At 42.4% G+C, this 18754-nt stretch overlaps 1 protein-coding gene across 7 annotated transcripts in view; it reads left to right on the top strand.

Annotated features, from left to right (window-relative positions):
* Positions 1-18754, top strand: part of ARHGEF33 (Rho guanine nucleotide exchange factor 33) — a 192395-nt gene that overhangs the window by 73386 nt on the left and 100255 nt on the right. For 6 of the 7 annotated variants that reach the window (XM_077282987.1, XM_077282981.1, XM_077282986.1 and 3 more), the window contains exon 2: positions 11027-11076. Coding sequence is in view for 6 of the 7 variants with exons in the window: in XM_077282981.1 (XP_077139096.1) it covers positions 11027-11076 (50 nt within the window). In the remaining variant the exon portion in view is untranslated. Of the gene's footprint in view, positions 1-8140; positions 8296-11026; positions 11077-18754 lie in introns of all 7 variants that reach the window. The other variant, XM_077282982.1, reaches the window with a different exon arrangement.

Raw genomic sequence — 18754 nt, 5'->3', positions numbered from 1 at the left:
AGCAACACCCCTAACTAACGACCCAGGTGCGGATAAAAGGAATGACAGAAAAACCAGAGTCAAAAAACTAGTAACCACTAGAGGGAGCAAAAAGCAAATTCACAACAGACAACGATCCGGTTTATCCACCTGAAACTCCTGCAATGCGCGTCGCAAGTCTGGGGATACGGCGGACAATATTACCCCATCCCTAAGGATACCAGCAGGCCCAGTGTCTCCAGGAGAGTCAGGCACAAAACTCCTGGAAAGAGCATCTGCCTTCACATTCTTTGAACCTGGCAGGTATGAAACCACGAAATTGAAACGAGAAAAAAATAACGACCAACGAGCCTGTCTAGGATTCAAACGCCTGGCAGACTCAAGGTAAATGAGATTCTTGTGATCAGTCAAGACCACCACGCGATGCTTAGCACCCTCAAGCCAATGACGCCACTCCTCAAATGCCCACTTCATGGCCAAAAGCTCCCGATTACCCACATCATAATTGCGCTCGGCGGGCGAGAATTTTCTAGAGAAGAAAGCACATGGCTTCATCACCGAGCCATTAGAACTTCTCTGTGACAAAACCGCCCCCGCTCCAATCTCGGAAGCATCAACCTCCACCTGAAAAGGAAGTGAAACATCTGGTTGACACAACACAGGAGCCGAAGAAAACCGGCGCTTAAGTTCCCGAAAGGCCTCCACGGCCGCAGGAGACCAATCAGCAACATCAGCACCCTTTTTAGTCAAATCAGTCAAAGGTTTAACAATACTGGAAAAATTAGCAATGAACCGACGATAAAAATTAGCAAACCCCAAGAACTTCTGAAGGCTCTTAACAGATGTAGGTTGTGTCCAGTCACAAATAGCCTGAACCTTAACGGGATCCATCTCAATAGTAGAAGGAGAAAAAATGTACCCCAAAAAAGAAATCTTCTGGACTCCAAAGAGACACTTTGAGCCCTTCACAAACAGAGAATTGGCCCGCAAAACCTGAAACACCTTCCTGACCTGTAGAACATGAGACTCCCAGTCATCAGAAAACACCAAAATATCATCCAAATACACAATCATAAACTTATCCAGATATTCACGGAAAATATTGTGCATAAAGGACTGAAAGACTGACGGAGCATTGGAGAGTCCAAAAGGCATTACCAAATACTCAAAATGGCCCTCAGGCGTATTAAATGCGGTTTTCCACTCATCACCCTGTTTTATCCGCACCAGATTATACGCACCACGAAGATCTATTTTAGTGAACCACCTAGCCCCCTTAATGCGAGCAAACAAATCAGTAAATAATGGCAATGGATACTGGTATTTGACTGTAATCTTATTCAGAAGGCGATAATCTATACAAGGCCTCAGGGAACCATCTTTTTTTGCCACGAAAAAAAAACCTGCTCCCAGAGGGGACGAAGATGGACGAATATGTCCCTTTTCCAAGGACTCCTTAATATAATTCCGCATAGCAGTATGCTCTGGCAGTGACAGATTAAATAAACGACCCTTAGGGAACTTACTGCCAGGAATCAATTCTATAGCGCAGTCACACTCTCTATGAGGAGGGAGCGAATTGAGCTTAGGCTCCTCAAAAACATCCCTATAATCCGACAAAAACGCAGGGATCTCCGAAGGAGTAGATGAAGCGATAGAAATCGGAGGTGCATCATCATGAACCCCCTGACATCCCCAGCTTAGCACAGACATTGTTTTCCAGTCCAGGACAGGATTATGAGTTTGTAACCATGGCAGACCAAGCACTAGTACATCATGTAAATTATACAGTACAAGGAAGCGAATCACCTCCTGATGAACGGGAGTCATGCGCATGGTCACTTGTGTCCAATACTGCGGTTTATTCATAGCCAATGGTGTAGAATCAATTCCCTTCAGAGGAATAGGAACTTCCAGAGGCTCTAGACTAAAACCGCAACGTTTAGCAAATGACCAATCCATAAGACTCAGGGCAGCGCCTGAATCCACATAGGCATCGACGGAAATGGAAGACAGTGAAAAAATCAGAGTCACAGACAAAATGAACTTAGACTGCAGAGTATCAATAGCAAAAGATTTATCAACCCTTTTTGTGCGTTTAGAGCATGCTGATATAACATGAGCTGAATCACCACAATAAAAACACAAACCATTTTTCCGCCTATAATTTTGCCGTTCACTTCTGGACTGAATTCTATCACATTGCATAGTCTCAGGTGCCTGTTCAGAAGACACCGCCAACTGGTGCACGGGTTTGCGCTCCCGTAAACGCCGATCAATCTGAATGGCCATAGCCATAGACTCATTCAGACCTGTAGGCGCAGGGAACCCCACCATAATATCCTTAATGGCGTCAGAAAGACCATTTCTGAAGTTTGCAGCCAGGGCGCACTCATTCCACTGAGTAAGCACCGACCATTTCCGAAATTTCTGACAATACATTTCCGCTTCATCATGCCCCTGAGAGAGAGCTAATAAAGACCTTTTCAGCCTGAATCTCTAGGTTAGGTTCCTCATAGAGCAATCCCAATGCCAGAAAAAACGCATCCACACTGAGCAATGCCGGATCCCCTGGTGCCAATGCAAATGCCCAATTCTGAGGGTCGCCCCGTAGGAACGATATAACAATCTTAACCTGTTGAGCAGGGTCTCCAGAGGAGCGAGATTTCAAAGAGAGAAACAATTTACAATTGTTCCTGAAATTCAGGAAGGTAGATCTATCTCCAGAAAAAAACTCTGGAATAGGAATTCTAGGTTCAGACATGGGAGTGTGAACAACGAAATCCTGTATGTTTTGAACCTTTGCTGCGAGATTACTCAGGCTGGAAGCCAAACTCTGGACATCCATGATAAACAGCTAAGATCAGAGCCATTCAAGGGTTAAGAGGAGGTAAGAAGCAGCTAGACAGCAATTAAGGGCTAGGCAGCAAAACTCTGAAGGAAAAAAAAAAAAAAAATTTTCCCTTGAACACTTCTTTTTCTCCTGCTTCAGCCCAAACAATTAACACTTTGTGGGCCGGCTATACTGTCATGAATCCCCAATGGCTAGGGATAGCACAGGACAAGCAAAATATAAGAAATATCGGACGAGCTCTAGGGTGATGGAACCTGGGCTGACCGCTGCCCTACGCCTGACAAACGCAACTAGAGATAGCCAGGGAGCGTGCCTACGTTGGTTCTAGACGCCACGCACCAGCCTAAGAGCTAACTAGTACTGCAGAGAAAACAAGACCTCACTTGCCTCCAGAGGAATTAACCCCAAAAGGTATAGTTGCCCCCCACATGTATTGACGGTGAAATGAGAGGAAGGCACACACATAGAGATGATGTATATAGCTTTAGCAAATAGAGGCCCGCTGAAAACTAGAAAGCAGAATGATACAAAAGGGGACTGAGCGGTCAGCAAAAAACCCTAATCAAAAAAACCATCCTGAGATTACAAGAACCCATGTGCCAACTCATGGCACATGGGGAGAACCTCAGTCCACTAGAGCAACCAGCTAGCATAGAGACATTCTAAGCAAGCTGGACCAAAAAACCAAACAACTGAAAATCAGCACTTAGCTTATCCTAAAAGATCTGGGAGCAGGTAGGCAGGAACCAAACAGAGCACATCTGAACACATTGATAGCCGGCAAGGGAAATGACAGAAAGGCCAGGTAAAATAGGAAACACCCAGCCTCTGATGGACAGGTGGAAACCAAAGGCCGCAACCCACCAAAGTCACCCAGTACCAGCAGTAACCACCAGAGGGAGCCCACAAACAGAATCCACAACAGACATGGTGACTACTGTGAGGAGGAACACTTTGAACTGGGAAGACGGATAGGCAATGTTACACTGAGTGTTTGCTTGTCCACTGTCTCCACAGCTGAGTAACTACACTAGTTTATATAATTACTAGATGGTGGCCCGATTCTAACGCATCAGGTATTCTAGAATATGTATGCATGTATATAGCAGCCACATAGTATATAGCACAGGCAACGTAGTATATAGGAGCCATGTAGCATATAGCAGACAAATAGAACGTGGCCTGTGCTACTGTATATACTGTGTGGCTGCTATATACATACATACATAAATATTCTAGAATACCCGCTGCGTTAATACAGGCCATGCAGTATATAACAGTGGCCACGCAGTATATAACAGCCCTCGTACTATATAACACAGCCTACGCAGTATATAGCAGCCACGCAGTATATAACACAGGTGACGTAGTATATTACACTGGCCATGCAGTATATAGCAGCCACCCAGTATATAGCACAGCCCCCGCAGTTTATCACACTGTCCACGTAATATATAACACAGCCCACGCAGTACATAGCAGCCACGCAGTATATAGCACAGCCCCCGCAGTATATAACACTGGCCACGTAATATATAACAGCCCACGCTCAGCCCACGCAGTACATAGCAGCCACGCAGTATATAGCACAGCCCACGCAGTACATAGCAGCCACGCAATATATAGCACAACCCACGTTGTACATAGCAGCCACACAGTATACAGCACAGCCCATGCAGTACATAGCAGCCACGCAGTATATAGCACAGCCCCTGCAGTATGTAACACTGGCCACGTAATATATAACACAGCCCACGCAGTATATAGCAGCCACGTTAGTATATTGCACAGAGATGTATTATATAACAGAGCCCATGCAGTATGTAACACAGCCCACGTAGTATATAGCAATGTGGGCACTATATGCGTGGTTAAAAAATACTTAAAATAAAAAATAAACGTATACTCACCTTCCGAAGGCCCCTTAAAGTTCTTGCCCTGTGTGCGGTGCACGCGGCAGCTTCCGGTCCCAGGGTTGGTATGAGCGCAGGACTTGTGATGACGTCGCAGGTCATAGCATCCTTAGCACCGGATCCTGCCGCTTGCACTGCCGAGGACAGCCGTGACGGAAGGTGAGAATAACCTTTTTTTTTTATTATTCTTATTTGTAACATTAGATCTTTTTACTATTGATGCTGCATACGCAGCATCAATAGTAAAAATTTGGTCACACAGGGTTAATAGCTGCGTAACCGGAGTGCGTTACACCATCCTCCAGTAACGCTGGCATTAACCCTGTGTGAGGGCTGACTGGAGGGGAGTATGGAGCGGGCACTGACTGTGGGGAGGAAAGAGCGGCCATTTTGCCGCCGGACTGTGCCCTTCGCTGATTGGCCGTGGCAATGGTCGTGGGCATTTTGCCACGACCAATCAGCGACTTGGATTCCATGACAGACAGAGGCTGCGACCAATGAATATCCGTGACAGACAGAAAGAAAGAAAGAAAGACAGACGGAAAGACGGAAGTGACCCATAGATTATATAGTAGATTGATCAGTCTTTTCTAATGTAATGCAACTGCAAGGCAGTTGCACGCAACCTCCACCAGGGGGTGCAGGTAAGGGGAAAAAGGTAGCACTCACCGTGTAGCACCACAGTGCAGGGCGCGGAGCACCATTAGGAGGCGGCAGTGTAGTCAGACAGGCCGGTCAGCAACAAACAGGAAGACGAAGTACCAGAGGTCACAGCAATGCACGTGGTCAGAGACAAGCCAGAAATCGGAACCAGACGGGAGCGCGGGATCCAAAACGTGAGACAGAAGACATAGTCGGAGTATGAGCCAAAGAGTCAAAGCCAGATGGGAAACATAGTTACAGAGATGGAAAGCAGGAGGCAGGGTTCAGAATTCAAGCCGAGTCATACATTGTAGGGAACCACCAAACACACACTAAGACAGGGGTGGGGAATGGGTCAGGCACAAATACGGGTAGTCAGAGGCAGAAGGATCACTAGGGTATACGGGTCAGCTGCTCAAGCCAGAGACTGGAACAATCACTGACAAATGCTACCAGAAATGGCACCAATAAATAGCCACCCACAAACCAAAGAGAGGCAGGAAAGGTTAACCCCACCATAACCAGGCCGGGGAAAGAAAAGCAAGAAGCAAACCCCAACCTGGATCATGACAGAGAAGTTATAAATACTTGTTTACCTTATTTTTTTCCTTCATACCCAAACACTATACTGCAGTTCAAGATCCTTTTGGCTTCTGCTCAGCAAAATGTCCACAAACAATCTGTGTATGAAACTTTGTTTCTCCGAGCTTCTCCTCAGTACTGAAAGACACGTACACGGCTTGTTTGAATGAATGCAGGGTATGGATGTTGCTGAGCAGCAGTTGAAAGTAGCTTTGAAAGGCACTTGAACTGGACATTGAAGTGACACAAAAAAATAGTTTTTTGGAGAGAAAGAAACAAATTAAGGTAATGAAGTATATTACAAAAAATATCTTTTCAAAGACTGATCAATAATTATATTTATAAAAACTTTAGTTATTCCTTAAATGTAATAATTGCCCTGGTCTTATTAATCCCTCTATCCATTTGGACCAACACACATACTTAATTTTTATGTTGATACTCAAAAATACATATATCATTGTCTAATTTTTTCTCTTTAAAGCAGATCTGTCACCACATTTCAGAACACAAAGTGCATACATTATAAACCCCTCAACACTTCATCAGCTGAGCACGTTCCTACAGGGCAAGTGTCGGCTGATTACTCAATATGATCGCTGCTAACCCCTTAAATGCTTCTATCAATCATTGTCAGCAACATTTAAGCTGTTAAACTGCATAATCTTGGATGTCCATCACTTTCATCATGATGTGATCATAGGGTGCCAATAGGTTGGCGCAGTAACCGGGGTTGCTAAAAGCCCCCATGACTGCCATGTTGGTACTTCCTATGCCCTGGCTTGATAGTAGACTGTGATTAGCTCAGAACTATATACAGCATGTTGTGGTATAGCAATAAATAGTAGAAGTGATCAGTTAATTGCTGGTTCAAGTATCATATGAGGACTAAAAAGAAAATGTATACCCAAATGGCTGTTTAATCATTTCTGAAGGTTTTCCTGCCTGATAATAAAATAAGTACTGTATTTCTCCAATCCAGCTCTGGCTGTATCTGAACTCGTAATGATCATTTAATATCAGGGGAGAAAACTGTCAAAAAGGTTTATACAGTAAATTACACCACTCCCATAAGGTCTAAGAAGTCTACTTAATATACAGTACATTGTACATTGTGAAAGCTGGTTAGAGATCCTCTTTTTTATTTTAAATGAGTCAATAGTGAGAAACTTTGTTTTAATAGCTGATCTCTGATATAACAAAAGTATACCTCTATACAAGTCACTAGTGCGACCACACTTAGAATACTGTGCACAGTTCTGGTCTCCGGATGTATAAGAAAGACATAGCTGAACTGGAGCGGGTGCAGAGAAGAGCGACCAAGGTTATTAGAGGACTGGGGGGTCTGCAATACCAAGATAGGTTATTACACGTGGGGCTATTTAGTTTGGAAAAACGAAGACTAAGGGGTGATCTTATGTTAATGTATAAATATATGAGGGGACAGTACAAAGACCTTTCTGCTGATCTTTTTAATCATAGACCTGAGACAGGGACAAGGGGGCATCCTCTACGTCTGGAGGAAAGAAGGTTTAAGCATAATAACAGACGCGGATTCTTTACTGTAAGAGCAGTGAGACTATGGAACTCTCTGCCGTATGATGTTGTAATGAGTGACTCATTGCTTCAATTTAAGAGGGGACTGGATATACCTTTCTGGAAAAGTATAATGCTACAGGGTATATACACTAGATTCCTTGATAAGGCGTTGATCCAGGGAACTAGTCTGACTGCCGTATGTGGAGTCGGGAAGGAATTTTTTTCCCCAATGTGGAGCTTACTCTTTCCAAAAGGGTTTTTTTTGCCTTCCTCTGGATCAACATGTTAGGGCATGTTAGGTTAGGCTATGGGTTGAACTAGATGGACTTAAAGTCTTCCTTCAACCTTAATAACTATGTTACTATGTATATTGTATACTACCTAACTGTAGCCATGTGTGAACTGGTTGTCATGTAGTATAATGACATCACTATTATAGTTTATTAGATTGGGTGGACAGATCATGCAGATGGTTTTATGAAGAAGAATCCATTTTTCTTTTCCGTAGATTATTATCATATGACAATAAACTTAAATTTCATAAGCTGGCATGTCACTGCATGTGAGTTCAACATTTTCATTTTCTACATCCAGAATTTCAATAAACCCTTTATCCTTTTTATGAAAACAGGCATTGGCCGTCATGAAACATCATTGAACTCACATGATAGTTACTGCTGCCCCATGAGCTGCTTTCAGAGAACAGAATACTGTAGCTCTGTGCAAAGATGATCTGTGAGTCTTCAGAACAGGGAAAGCCAGCCATGGACTCAAACAAACAAGAAGGTAAAATCTTTCTCATTCACATTGGGTGGGTCCCAAATCCCAAGAGTATCTCAGTGGTGTTCATGTTTTTCTATATAAATAACTGTACAATTTGTATCTTATACTGAAATCAACATGTATTAATATGGCTCATGTCATCTATCTCTAGAATTGAGCCTGCACGCACTTACCGAGTAACTCCCATATATTCTTTACCAGTGGACCTACTCCCTGTATAGGTGTGAGTGATCTGGTAACAGCGCAGACTCGCTCTTATCCCTGCAGCAGACCCAGGCTGTTATAGGAGTCTGCTCCTCCCCATAAATGGCGGTCTGAGTGATTTGTGGGTAACGGGATATTTTGAGTTTTCTCTATTATTGGATCACTCCCTATAGTAAAGGCAGCACTTCTGATAATTAATACACAGTATAAAAAGGTTGTAGGCTCGCGATACCATCCGAGGGGGTCCAAAAGCTACCCCATAATGGGGCGCTAGGTTATATGAAATGCGGCATTACTGTGTGCATTCTCATTTAGCTTTATCGCCTTCTATGTGAGCCCTTTGCTGATACATTATGTTTATTGTGCTCATCCTGTGGCCCCATCCTTACCCTCCTAGTTAGATGTCATTGCCTGGAATTATACCAGCCTACCGCAGGGAAGTCGTGGCCAAATGTTTTGAGACTGAGACAAATTTTTGCAAAGTGTTTTTCTTCAGTGTTTTTAGATTTTTTAGTCTTTTGTTCTTAGTGGCAGACACAGAAAGATGAGGGTCCCTGTGTAAGAAGAGTATATGAGCCCCTCTCTGTGTCTATGACAGAGCCTACTTGCTGATTTGCAGGTGAAAGCGGGCCCCCTTACTTCTCAGGCCCCTGTGCGGCTGCACACATTGCACCAATGATATCTCTTTGCATTCAGTAGGGTTGTTGAGATGACCGTTTATTATTTACAAGGATAAAATGTCCATATGAAAAAGATCGCAGCACGCACTGGTCTCTTTCATATTTTGGGAGAAACTCACCTGTTCGAGTCCATGGTATGTGCCAAGAAATTAGATCCCATGCGAATCATCCAGAAAGCATTACATTTTTATGGAAATGTTACCAATATTAGCGTAGATAATTGTTTATGGTCTTGTAAATGTTATTCACAGCTGTTTAAAAAGGGATGCAATATAGATGATAATACAGATGACAAATCATCTGGGTTTTTTTTTTTTAAATCGAAAAAAAAAAAATTTTAACTTTACCTAAGGACAAAGATACCTGCAGGGACAATTTTCTTTCTTAAATTCTTTATTGCTTAAGTTATTTATTACTTAAATTATTTGTTTGCTGTAAATCATTTTTGCAGTTGGGTTTCATTCCAAATTTGCCCCTTTTGGCTTTTACAGACTCTTTGGTTCACAGCACATTGCTGCCTGCTGAATGAGTTAAAGGTGTTGTCTGGGGCATCAGTATGAGATTGGTAGGGTCAGACACCAGGCACCTGCACCAATCACTTATTCTGACCTCCTCTAAGTGTTTGGGGTTTTTTTAACGAAAGACCACATGAAAGTGGAGATGAACTTTGATGTGGTCATACAACAGATGAGAAAAAGACAGAGTTACAAAGTCTTGGCTATAAATATTTACTCTAAAAAAACAACAGTCAGTTGATTTGTTAAATCTACTGCACCGATTTGTTGAATTGACAGGCATGCCAAAATTGTTTAAAATGCCTGCCCCATGATCTCACATATCCAGTAACTGAGGGACACAGAGGGGAAACTGTACCAGTGGATAACAGTAAAAACTATGTGGCCCATTTCCTAGCTTTTTGAAAACATGACAGATCCATGCACATTTTCAACTTTATTTTGTCTCTTTCAATGGAGATCATTCGAATACCCGGCAGTATCTATGTCGCTTCCCATTTACGGTAGATAACAAAAAAGGAGCCGAATGAGCTGATTTTGGGGTGGTGAAAGTGATATAACCCTTTGACAAGGAATGCCCAAGTGCAATTGCTTTGATTTAGAAGCACTATTAAAGGCTAGAGAAACCTTTAAAGGTGTTTTGTTCCCTGCCGCTGTTTCATTAAAAATATTGACCCACTTGGCTTTCTTATCCTTTGTGTATCATTGTACCTAGACATTGAGCGAACTGTGAAACATCAGTGAGCTCGTCTGATGGTAGGGTCTGGAATCCTTATCTTTCTTCTCCTGAAGGATCTTGTAAGCTAATTTATAACCTGTTTCAAATCAAACTTTGATTTGGTTATAAATCGGCTTAGAAGACCCTTCAGAAGAAGCGAGACAAGGGTTGCAACACCTGTTCTATATGTCACTGCTGCCTCAGAACCTTCTTTCTCGCCTCCAGTTATTCTGGTTAACTTAAGTTACTGCTTTACACATTGAAACAACGAGGGTGTAATTGATTCTTGTAAGACCTTCATAACTCTTATTTAATAATTAACTGTTACTACTAAATACTATGATTATTGCTAATAATTATAATGACGATGATCAACATAAAATAATGGTGTAAAAGTCTACCCATGACCAATTCATGTATAATCTCTGGAAAATGTTTGTCAGCTGCACTGCAATGAATGGCAGTAGTGTTTGATGTTGTGAGCCTCGGTGCAGGAAAGCCCAGAGGTAATCAAATGATGTCTTTATCGTGTACCATATGCTTACAGTGAAAACAGTCCTGCTCCATGTTGTGCTTAATGTGTGTTTTATAGGTCAATGCCTTTCTTTCCCTCACAGGAGAATCTGAAAATGTTCCAGTAAGCACCTTGCCAGCCCAGATATATCAGGTAATCATACAATAATAAAATAATAATAATAGAAATCATCATCAAGGTATATTGGCCTAGTTTGTCTCCCCTTCTTCCCAGAGCCATAACTTTTTTAATTTTTGGTCAATATGGCCATGTGAGGGCTTGTTTTTCTGCGGGACGAGCTGTACTTTTGAACGAGACAATTGGTTTTACCATCTCGTGTACTAGAAAGCGGGAAAAAAATTCCAAGTGCGGTGAAATTGTAAAAAAAGGCAATCCCACACTGGTTTTTTGTTTGGCTTTTTTACTAGGTTTATTAAATGCTAAAAGTGACATGCCATTATCATTCTCCGGGTGATTACGAGTTCCTAGACACCAAACATGTCTAGGTTCTTTTTTATCTAAGTGGTGAAAAAAATTCCAAACTTTGTTAAAAAAATAAATAAATTGCACCATTTTCCTATACCCGTAGCGTCTCCATTTTCCGTGATCTCGGGTTAGGTCAGGGCTTATTTTTTGCATGCCAAGCTGACGTTTTTAATTATACCATTTTGGTGCAGATATGATTTTTTGATCACCCATTATTGCATTTTAATGCACTGTTGCGGCGACCAAAAAACCTAATTCTGGCACTTTAACTTTTTTTTCTCGCTATGCCATTTAGCGATCAGGTTAATTCTTTTTTTATTGATAGATCGGGTGATTCTGAATGCGGCGATACCAAATATGTGTATGTTTGATTTTTTTTTTTAAATTGTTTTATTTTGATCGGGGCGAAAGGGGGGTGATTTGAACTTTTATATATATTTTTTTATATTTTAAAAACATTTTTTTTTTAACTTTTGGTATGCTTCAATATTCTTCATGGGAGACTAGAATCTGCCATAACCTGATCGGCTCAGCTATATATAGCCGACGATCAGTTCGCCTATACTGTATGTAGCTGCATTACTCACTTACTATGAGTGCCAACCACTGGACGGCGCTCACAGCAAGCTGGCAGTAACAACCATAGAGGTCTCTAGGAAACCTGTGGTTGGCAATGCCAACCCACTAGTGACCCGCAATCACGTGATGTGGGTCACCAGTGGGCGGATTTCCTGTGCGATTGCCAGAACCGCTTGTTAAATGCCGCTGTCAGCGTTTGACAGCAGCATTTAATGGGATAATAGCCGCGGGTGGATCACGATTCCACCCACGGCTGTTCCGGGCACATGTCAGCTGTTCAAAACAGCTGACGTGTCCTGGGAAAGATGTGGGCTCACCGCTGGGGCCCACATCAAAGGGAGGGAGTCCTACATCAGCATACTATTATGCCTGATGTTGGAAAGGGGTTAAACCAACAGATAATATAATACAGAACTCATTCTGCAAGAATAACTGTGGGGATTTTATTTAATCTGCTTCTTTCTTTAATTGCTGATCATTAATGTCTATGGACCCTTAGATAAAAAGAAAAATAAGCAAATATCCTGCAGTAAATAAATAAATAGTAATACTACATGTAAATATCATAGGGTACTTAGTTAACACTGATTTGATAACAAATGCATAAAAGCCAACCCACCGCGACAAGGTGTACCCAATCGGGACAGTACCTAGCTCTTGTAGTTCTCCTCACTATGTGTCAGCAGACGTAGATATACAGTGGGGCAAAGAAGTATTTAGTCAGTCAGCAATAGTGCAAGTTCCACCACTTAAAAAGATGAGAGGCGTCTGTAATTTACATCATAGGTAGACCTCAACTATGGGAGACAAACTGAGAAATAAAAATCCAGAAAATCACATTGTCTGTTTTTTTATCATTTTATTTGCATATTATGGTGGAAAATAAGTATTTGGTCAGAAACAAACAATCAAGATTTCTGGCTCTCACAGACCTGTAACTTCTTCTTTAAGAGTCTCCTCTTTCCTCCACTCATTACCTGTAGTAATGGCACCTGTTTAAACTTGTTATCAGTATAAAAAGACACCTGTGCACCCCCATCAAACAGTCTGACTCCAAACTCCACTATGGTGAAGACCAAAGAGCTGTCAAAGGACACCAGAAACAAAATTGTAGCCCTGCACCAGGCTGGGAAGACTGAATCTGCAATAGCCAACCAGCTTGGAGTGAAGAAATCAACAGTGGGAGCAATAATTAGAAAATGGAAGACATTCAAGACCACTGATAATCTCCCTCGATCTGGGGCTCCACGCAAAATCCCACCCCGTGGGGTCAGAATGATCACAAGAACGGTGAGCAAAAATCCCAGAAACACGCGGGGGGACCTAGTGAATGAACTGCAGAGAGCTGGGACCAATGTAACAAGGCCTACCATAAGTAACACACTACGCCACCATGGACTCAGATCCTGCAGTGCCAGACGTGTCCCACTGCTTAAGCCAGTACATGTCCAGGCCCGTCTGAAGTTTGCTAGAGAGCATTTGGATGATCCAGAGGAGTTTTGGGAGAATGTCCTATGGTCTGATGAAACCAAACTGGAACTGTTTGGTAGAAACACAACTTGTCGTGTTTGGAGGAAAAAGAATACTGAGTTGCATCCATCAAACACCATACCTACTGTAAAGCATGGTGGTGGAAACATCATGCTTTGGGGCTGTTTCTCTGCAAAGGGGCCAGGACGACTGATCCGGGTACATGAAAGAATGAATGGGGCCATGTATCGTGAGATTTTGAGTGCAAACCTCCTTCCATCAGCAAGGGCATTGAAGATGAAACGTGGCTGGGTCTTTCAACATGACAATGATCCAAAGCACACCACCAGGGCAACGAAGGAGTGGCTTCGTAAGAAGCATTTCAAGGTCCTGGAGTGGCCTAGCCAGTCTCCAGATCTCAACCCTATAGAAAACCTTTGGAGGGAGTTGAAAGTCCGTGTTGCCAAGCGAAAAGCCAAAAACATCACTGCTCTAGAGGAGATCTGCATGGAGGAATGGGCCAACATATCAACAACAGTGTGTGGCAACCTTGTGAAGACTTACAGAAAATGTTTGACCTCTGTCATTGCCAACAAAGGATATATTACAAAGTATTGAGATGAAATTTTGTTTCTGACCAAATACTTATTTTCCACCATAATATGCAAATAAAATGATAAAAAAACAGACAATGTGATTTTCTGGATTTTTTTTTTCTCAGTTTGTCTCCCATAGTTGAGGTCTACCTATGATGTAAATTACAGACGCCTCACATCTTTTTAAGTGGTGGAACTTGCACTATTGCTGAATGACTAAATACTTTTTTGCCCCACTGTAGATAAGGACAAAGCAGGGCTGTTCCGACATTTGCCCGTGGAAAGCTATATAAACAAAATGAACAGCCCCAAAAGAAGGAGCCATGCCCCTGTTTGTGCAAAGTACAAAAAACTATAACGAAGCCAAAAAACTTGGTTGGTATAAGTGCAATTGTGGCACCCCAGGAGTTCAGTTGCCACAGTGACATTGCCTTACTTGGGTGGGTGGGTGATGCCATGCCTGGAAGCAAGAAGGGATTCCCTTAACAGGTACGCCGGCATACAACACCTTTCCTGACTCCAGACCAGAAGAGGGAGCTCTAAACACGGTTTCAGGGTAGCTTCCCTATAAGTTCTGGCCAGGAGGCAGGGTTAGAGAGTTCAGTGTGAGACAGTGAAGGGAGAGGAAGCATGTGAGGAGAGCCTGGGAGTGGAGCTGCGACTGAGCTCACCCCAGGATTGAGCGCAACAGAGGGGACACCCCACATGCCCCACAGCCAAATCCGGAGGACAGGAGATTGCAGGTCTCCTGGCCACAACTGACACCCGAAGGCACAGCTGCATATCAGAGCCCAGAGTCACTACGAGGGAGTGACACCTGGAAAAGGCTCAAGCTGCCTGCCATGCGGGTAGCGTTTCACTAAGTGGACAGCAGCATCGGCCATCTCTAGCCGAACACCACAGGTGGCGTCACGAATAATCCCCTACAAACATTTCCCTCATCCCTTTTATTGCGTGCCCAGGGCCACGGACTGGGTCACTGCTGCCGTGACCACCCCTTTAAGAGCCGTCCTACCCGGTTCCGAGTACCCCATGGCCCTAGCAGATGTTGCACAATGCATAGGTGAGCATTCACAATGCGGCCATTTAACAGACAGAACCTAAGATGAAAACAGAGTGAGCAAATACCCTGTAGTTACTAAATAAATAGCGATAGTACATGTAAATAACATGGGGTACTTAGTTAACATTATTTTGATTTAAGAAAAGCGTAAAAGCCATCCCACCACGACAAGGTGACCCAATCAGGATGGACATAACTCTTGTAGTTAATGCATATAGAGAGGGAAGGAGACGAGAGGAGGGAGGAGCTGGAGGCAGACACCAGACACAAACATTCTGCTGCAAGTTCTCCAGAAACAAAAGTTACACTTTCAAACCTGGAGAACTGTGCTGAGGAGGGAGAAAATACATACACCATGAGGCTATGTGCACACGTTGCGGATTTGTCTGCGGATTTTTCCGCACAGAACCTGCGTCTCTTGGAAGAAAACGCATGCCAAAATGGTTGTGGATTTATTGCGGAATTGATGCGGATTTCTTACGGATTGTCTTGTGTGTTTGATGTGTGGATTTGCCTTACTCAATGTATAGTCAATGGGGCCAAGTCTGCTACGGATCCGCAGCCAAATCCGCAACGTGTGCACATACCCTAAAAAGCGCGTTAGTCGGTCTGTAGATTGCTGTATAACATAATTCATATTTATTCATTTTACTCATTTATATGGCGCCATTAATTCCACAGCGCTTTGCAGCCATTATCATCACTGTCCCCATTGGGGCTCACAATCTAGATTCACTATCATTGTATAATTGTAGTGTTGTGTCATTATTATTATTATTATTATTATTATTAAAGTAAATGCCATATATTGTATCGTGTCATCAGTTTCCATAACATTTTAAAAAGGACCTTTCTACTGGCCAAAAGTACCAAGTTTTTGCTCTAACTTTATCTCTGCTGTACCCATGAGTAAGCGTCTTTTTTTTTTTTCTTTGTCATAATGTTCCATTAATATGGGGATTTTTATTTAATGCCCATATCTATAGAACTGTATGGTGGATTAAAAAAAAAAAGAAGTAGAAGGCAGGGGACCAGATTGAATAAAATTAAAGCACAAATATGCAACTTTTGACTTGTTGATAGGTCCGCTTTAATTAGCATTATTTAGCATTATATTAGGGGGCATTGTAACAAGTACCATATAATACAGGATTGAATGACTAGAACTGAGCTATGTGCACCATAAATTGCCATGCACCACACTTACTATACGTTTTAAATATTTTTTCACATGCCAGACCGGGCACTTGGTCATGTGGGGATAGGAATGGGTGAGCCCTAAAATATTGATACCATGTGCCAAAATCGTGCCTCAATATAGCATAACTTAGTGGATGGAAGTAAGCAAATAGTAGATGGCATAACCTCGGGGGACAAATTATCATTTCATTTTTTTTTTTTACCGTTTGGCTACTTTTAATGAGGTTTATCAAGTTTTTGCGTCTTTTTAGTTTGCTTTACACAGTTTTTTTCTTGTTATTTTTCTTAAAATTTTGCCTGTAGATTGATTAAACTGCTTTAGGTTTGCAGTTTGGTCTCTCGAGTTTTCTGTTTGTTTGAAAATAAATGGCATGATAACGTAAGTCAAAATATAACATGAAATAATACACTCGTGATAATTCCCCACTTTACAAATCCATCCAGTAGCATTAGCTGCTTTGATAAATTTGGCTCAATTTATGACTGTTAAAAGGGTTGTCCACTATGTTGACACCCCCTTCTGATTTCCCATTGTGGGCCCTTTTAAAATAAAAAAGCTTATCCTCACCTCCCATGCCACTGCCAATCCAGCGGTGTTGCATTCGCTCTCCCGGGGCTCATGTGAGGTTATGTCACGCCGGGTTTGCCCCAATTAACGCCGGCTTCACTGTCCCAGCTTTCCGACATATATCGTAAGCAATCAATAGGAAGTGAGAGTTGCGACTTCCTGTTAATTACTTGTATGTCCGAAGACCGGGACGGTTAAGCCGGAACTGATCGGGCATAGGCCTCATGTGACATAACAAACTCACGTGTGCCCCAGAAACATGAGTGCTCACACAGCTGTAACAGCACCAGAATGGGAGGTGAGGATAAGCTTTTTTTATTTTAAAGGGGCCAACCATGGGGAATCAGAAGGGGGTGTCTAAGTAGTAGAACTGGTAGATCTGCAGAAGAGAAAACTGTATTTTTATCAAAACTGCAGCAAGCAGCTCAGTAAGTGACACATCATTTGAATCATTGTATCTACCCTTACATCATTCTGCTCTCAGATGGAATCTGGTGACAGACTAATTTTAATAAGGTTGGCACCTTTTAGATTCCATATTGATCATTTGACCTTGTCACTGCTGCAAGGTGAGGTATGGCCCATACATTTCTACAGACAGCATTTTATGGATGTCTGTGTGTTGTATATATACAGGCAGGGGTGTAACTATTACAGGTGCAGAGGTTGCAATCACACCTGGGCCCTACAACTCCCTTTGGCCCATAGAAAGACTATTGCTATTAAAGATTTAAAATATTTGGGGGCCCCGTTGGAGCTTTTGCATCGGGGCCCATGAGTTTCAAGTTACACCACTGTATACAGGTCAAGATATACCTTAGTTTGTATTACGTGATAAAGTTGCATGAGCACAGTCTTGATCACCCATTATGGAATATTCCATAGAATATACTGTACAGCTTCAAATACACCAACCATTTATTGCAGAAACTGATGGTGAATTTTTATGACCTTTGGCATAAAAGCAAAGAAACTAAAGGCGTTACCTGGTACTACAATATTATGGTCCTAACCCATTAACCTAAATGAGACTGAGGTGGCAGTGAGCTGCATTACCAGATACAGACACTGTGTGCCTGGAAACCAATGAAGCGGACAGTGCTTCCCAGATCACCACGGTAACTCCAGTCATCTGATTAGCGTCTGGAGTCCTAGGGATGGGGTATCAATAGTGTAGACCATAATATTGTAGGCCTAAATGTCTATGCTCTTTGCACAACATAAACCACAACGCTGCGCCAGATGTGGGCAGATCTAAAGGAGCACTTGATGGACTTGTCGCCGTTAAGGGTTTTCGTGAAATTTGAGCTTCAAATAAGTTGTATATATCAAATATGCAGTAATGCATACGGTGATTTAGGATTATAATTGTTTTGGCCCTCACAATCATTTTCTACTTTATTACAGTGATGTAGAAGTGGGGGTAGCCGAATGGCAGCAATGAGTGGGGTCACTCGGGGATCGGTCATGTTTTTGTGCGTTTTCACAGGAAAAATAGCAATGCATATTGTTTAATTGATGAATATCTTGTTACTGGTCACTATTGTGCTATTTCAAACTTCATAAAGAAAGTGATGGCATATCACTAGGATCTCCAGAAGTTCTGACAGTGAAAGGGCAGAAGTCCTGGTTTAGTGTTGTGTCCCCATCAGTGACCATAGTAAAGTGTTGGTGCCTTTTCTTCTCAGGATCATTGGTGGTTCCAGAAGTTGGATCACCATTGATCATAATGGGATTGGGTATTATATTGGGTATAATATATATATATTATATGCCATCACTTTACGGGATGGAAGACCCCTGTAATGTCTTAGGGTATGTGCCCACGATCAAGAATTGCTGCGGATTTGGGAAAAAGCTGGTGACAGG

The sequence above is a fragment of the Ranitomeya variabilis genome, chromosome 2 (assembly GCF_051348905.1).
Source record: "Ranitomeya variabilis isolate aRanVar5 chromosome 2, aRanVar5.hap1, whole genome shotgun sequence".
NCBI classification, from domain to species: Eukaryota; Metazoa; Chordata; class Amphibia; order Anura; family Dendrobatidae; genus Ranitomeya; species Ranitomeya variabilis.
This window is presented reverse-complemented; position numbering and strand designations above follow the sequence as displayed.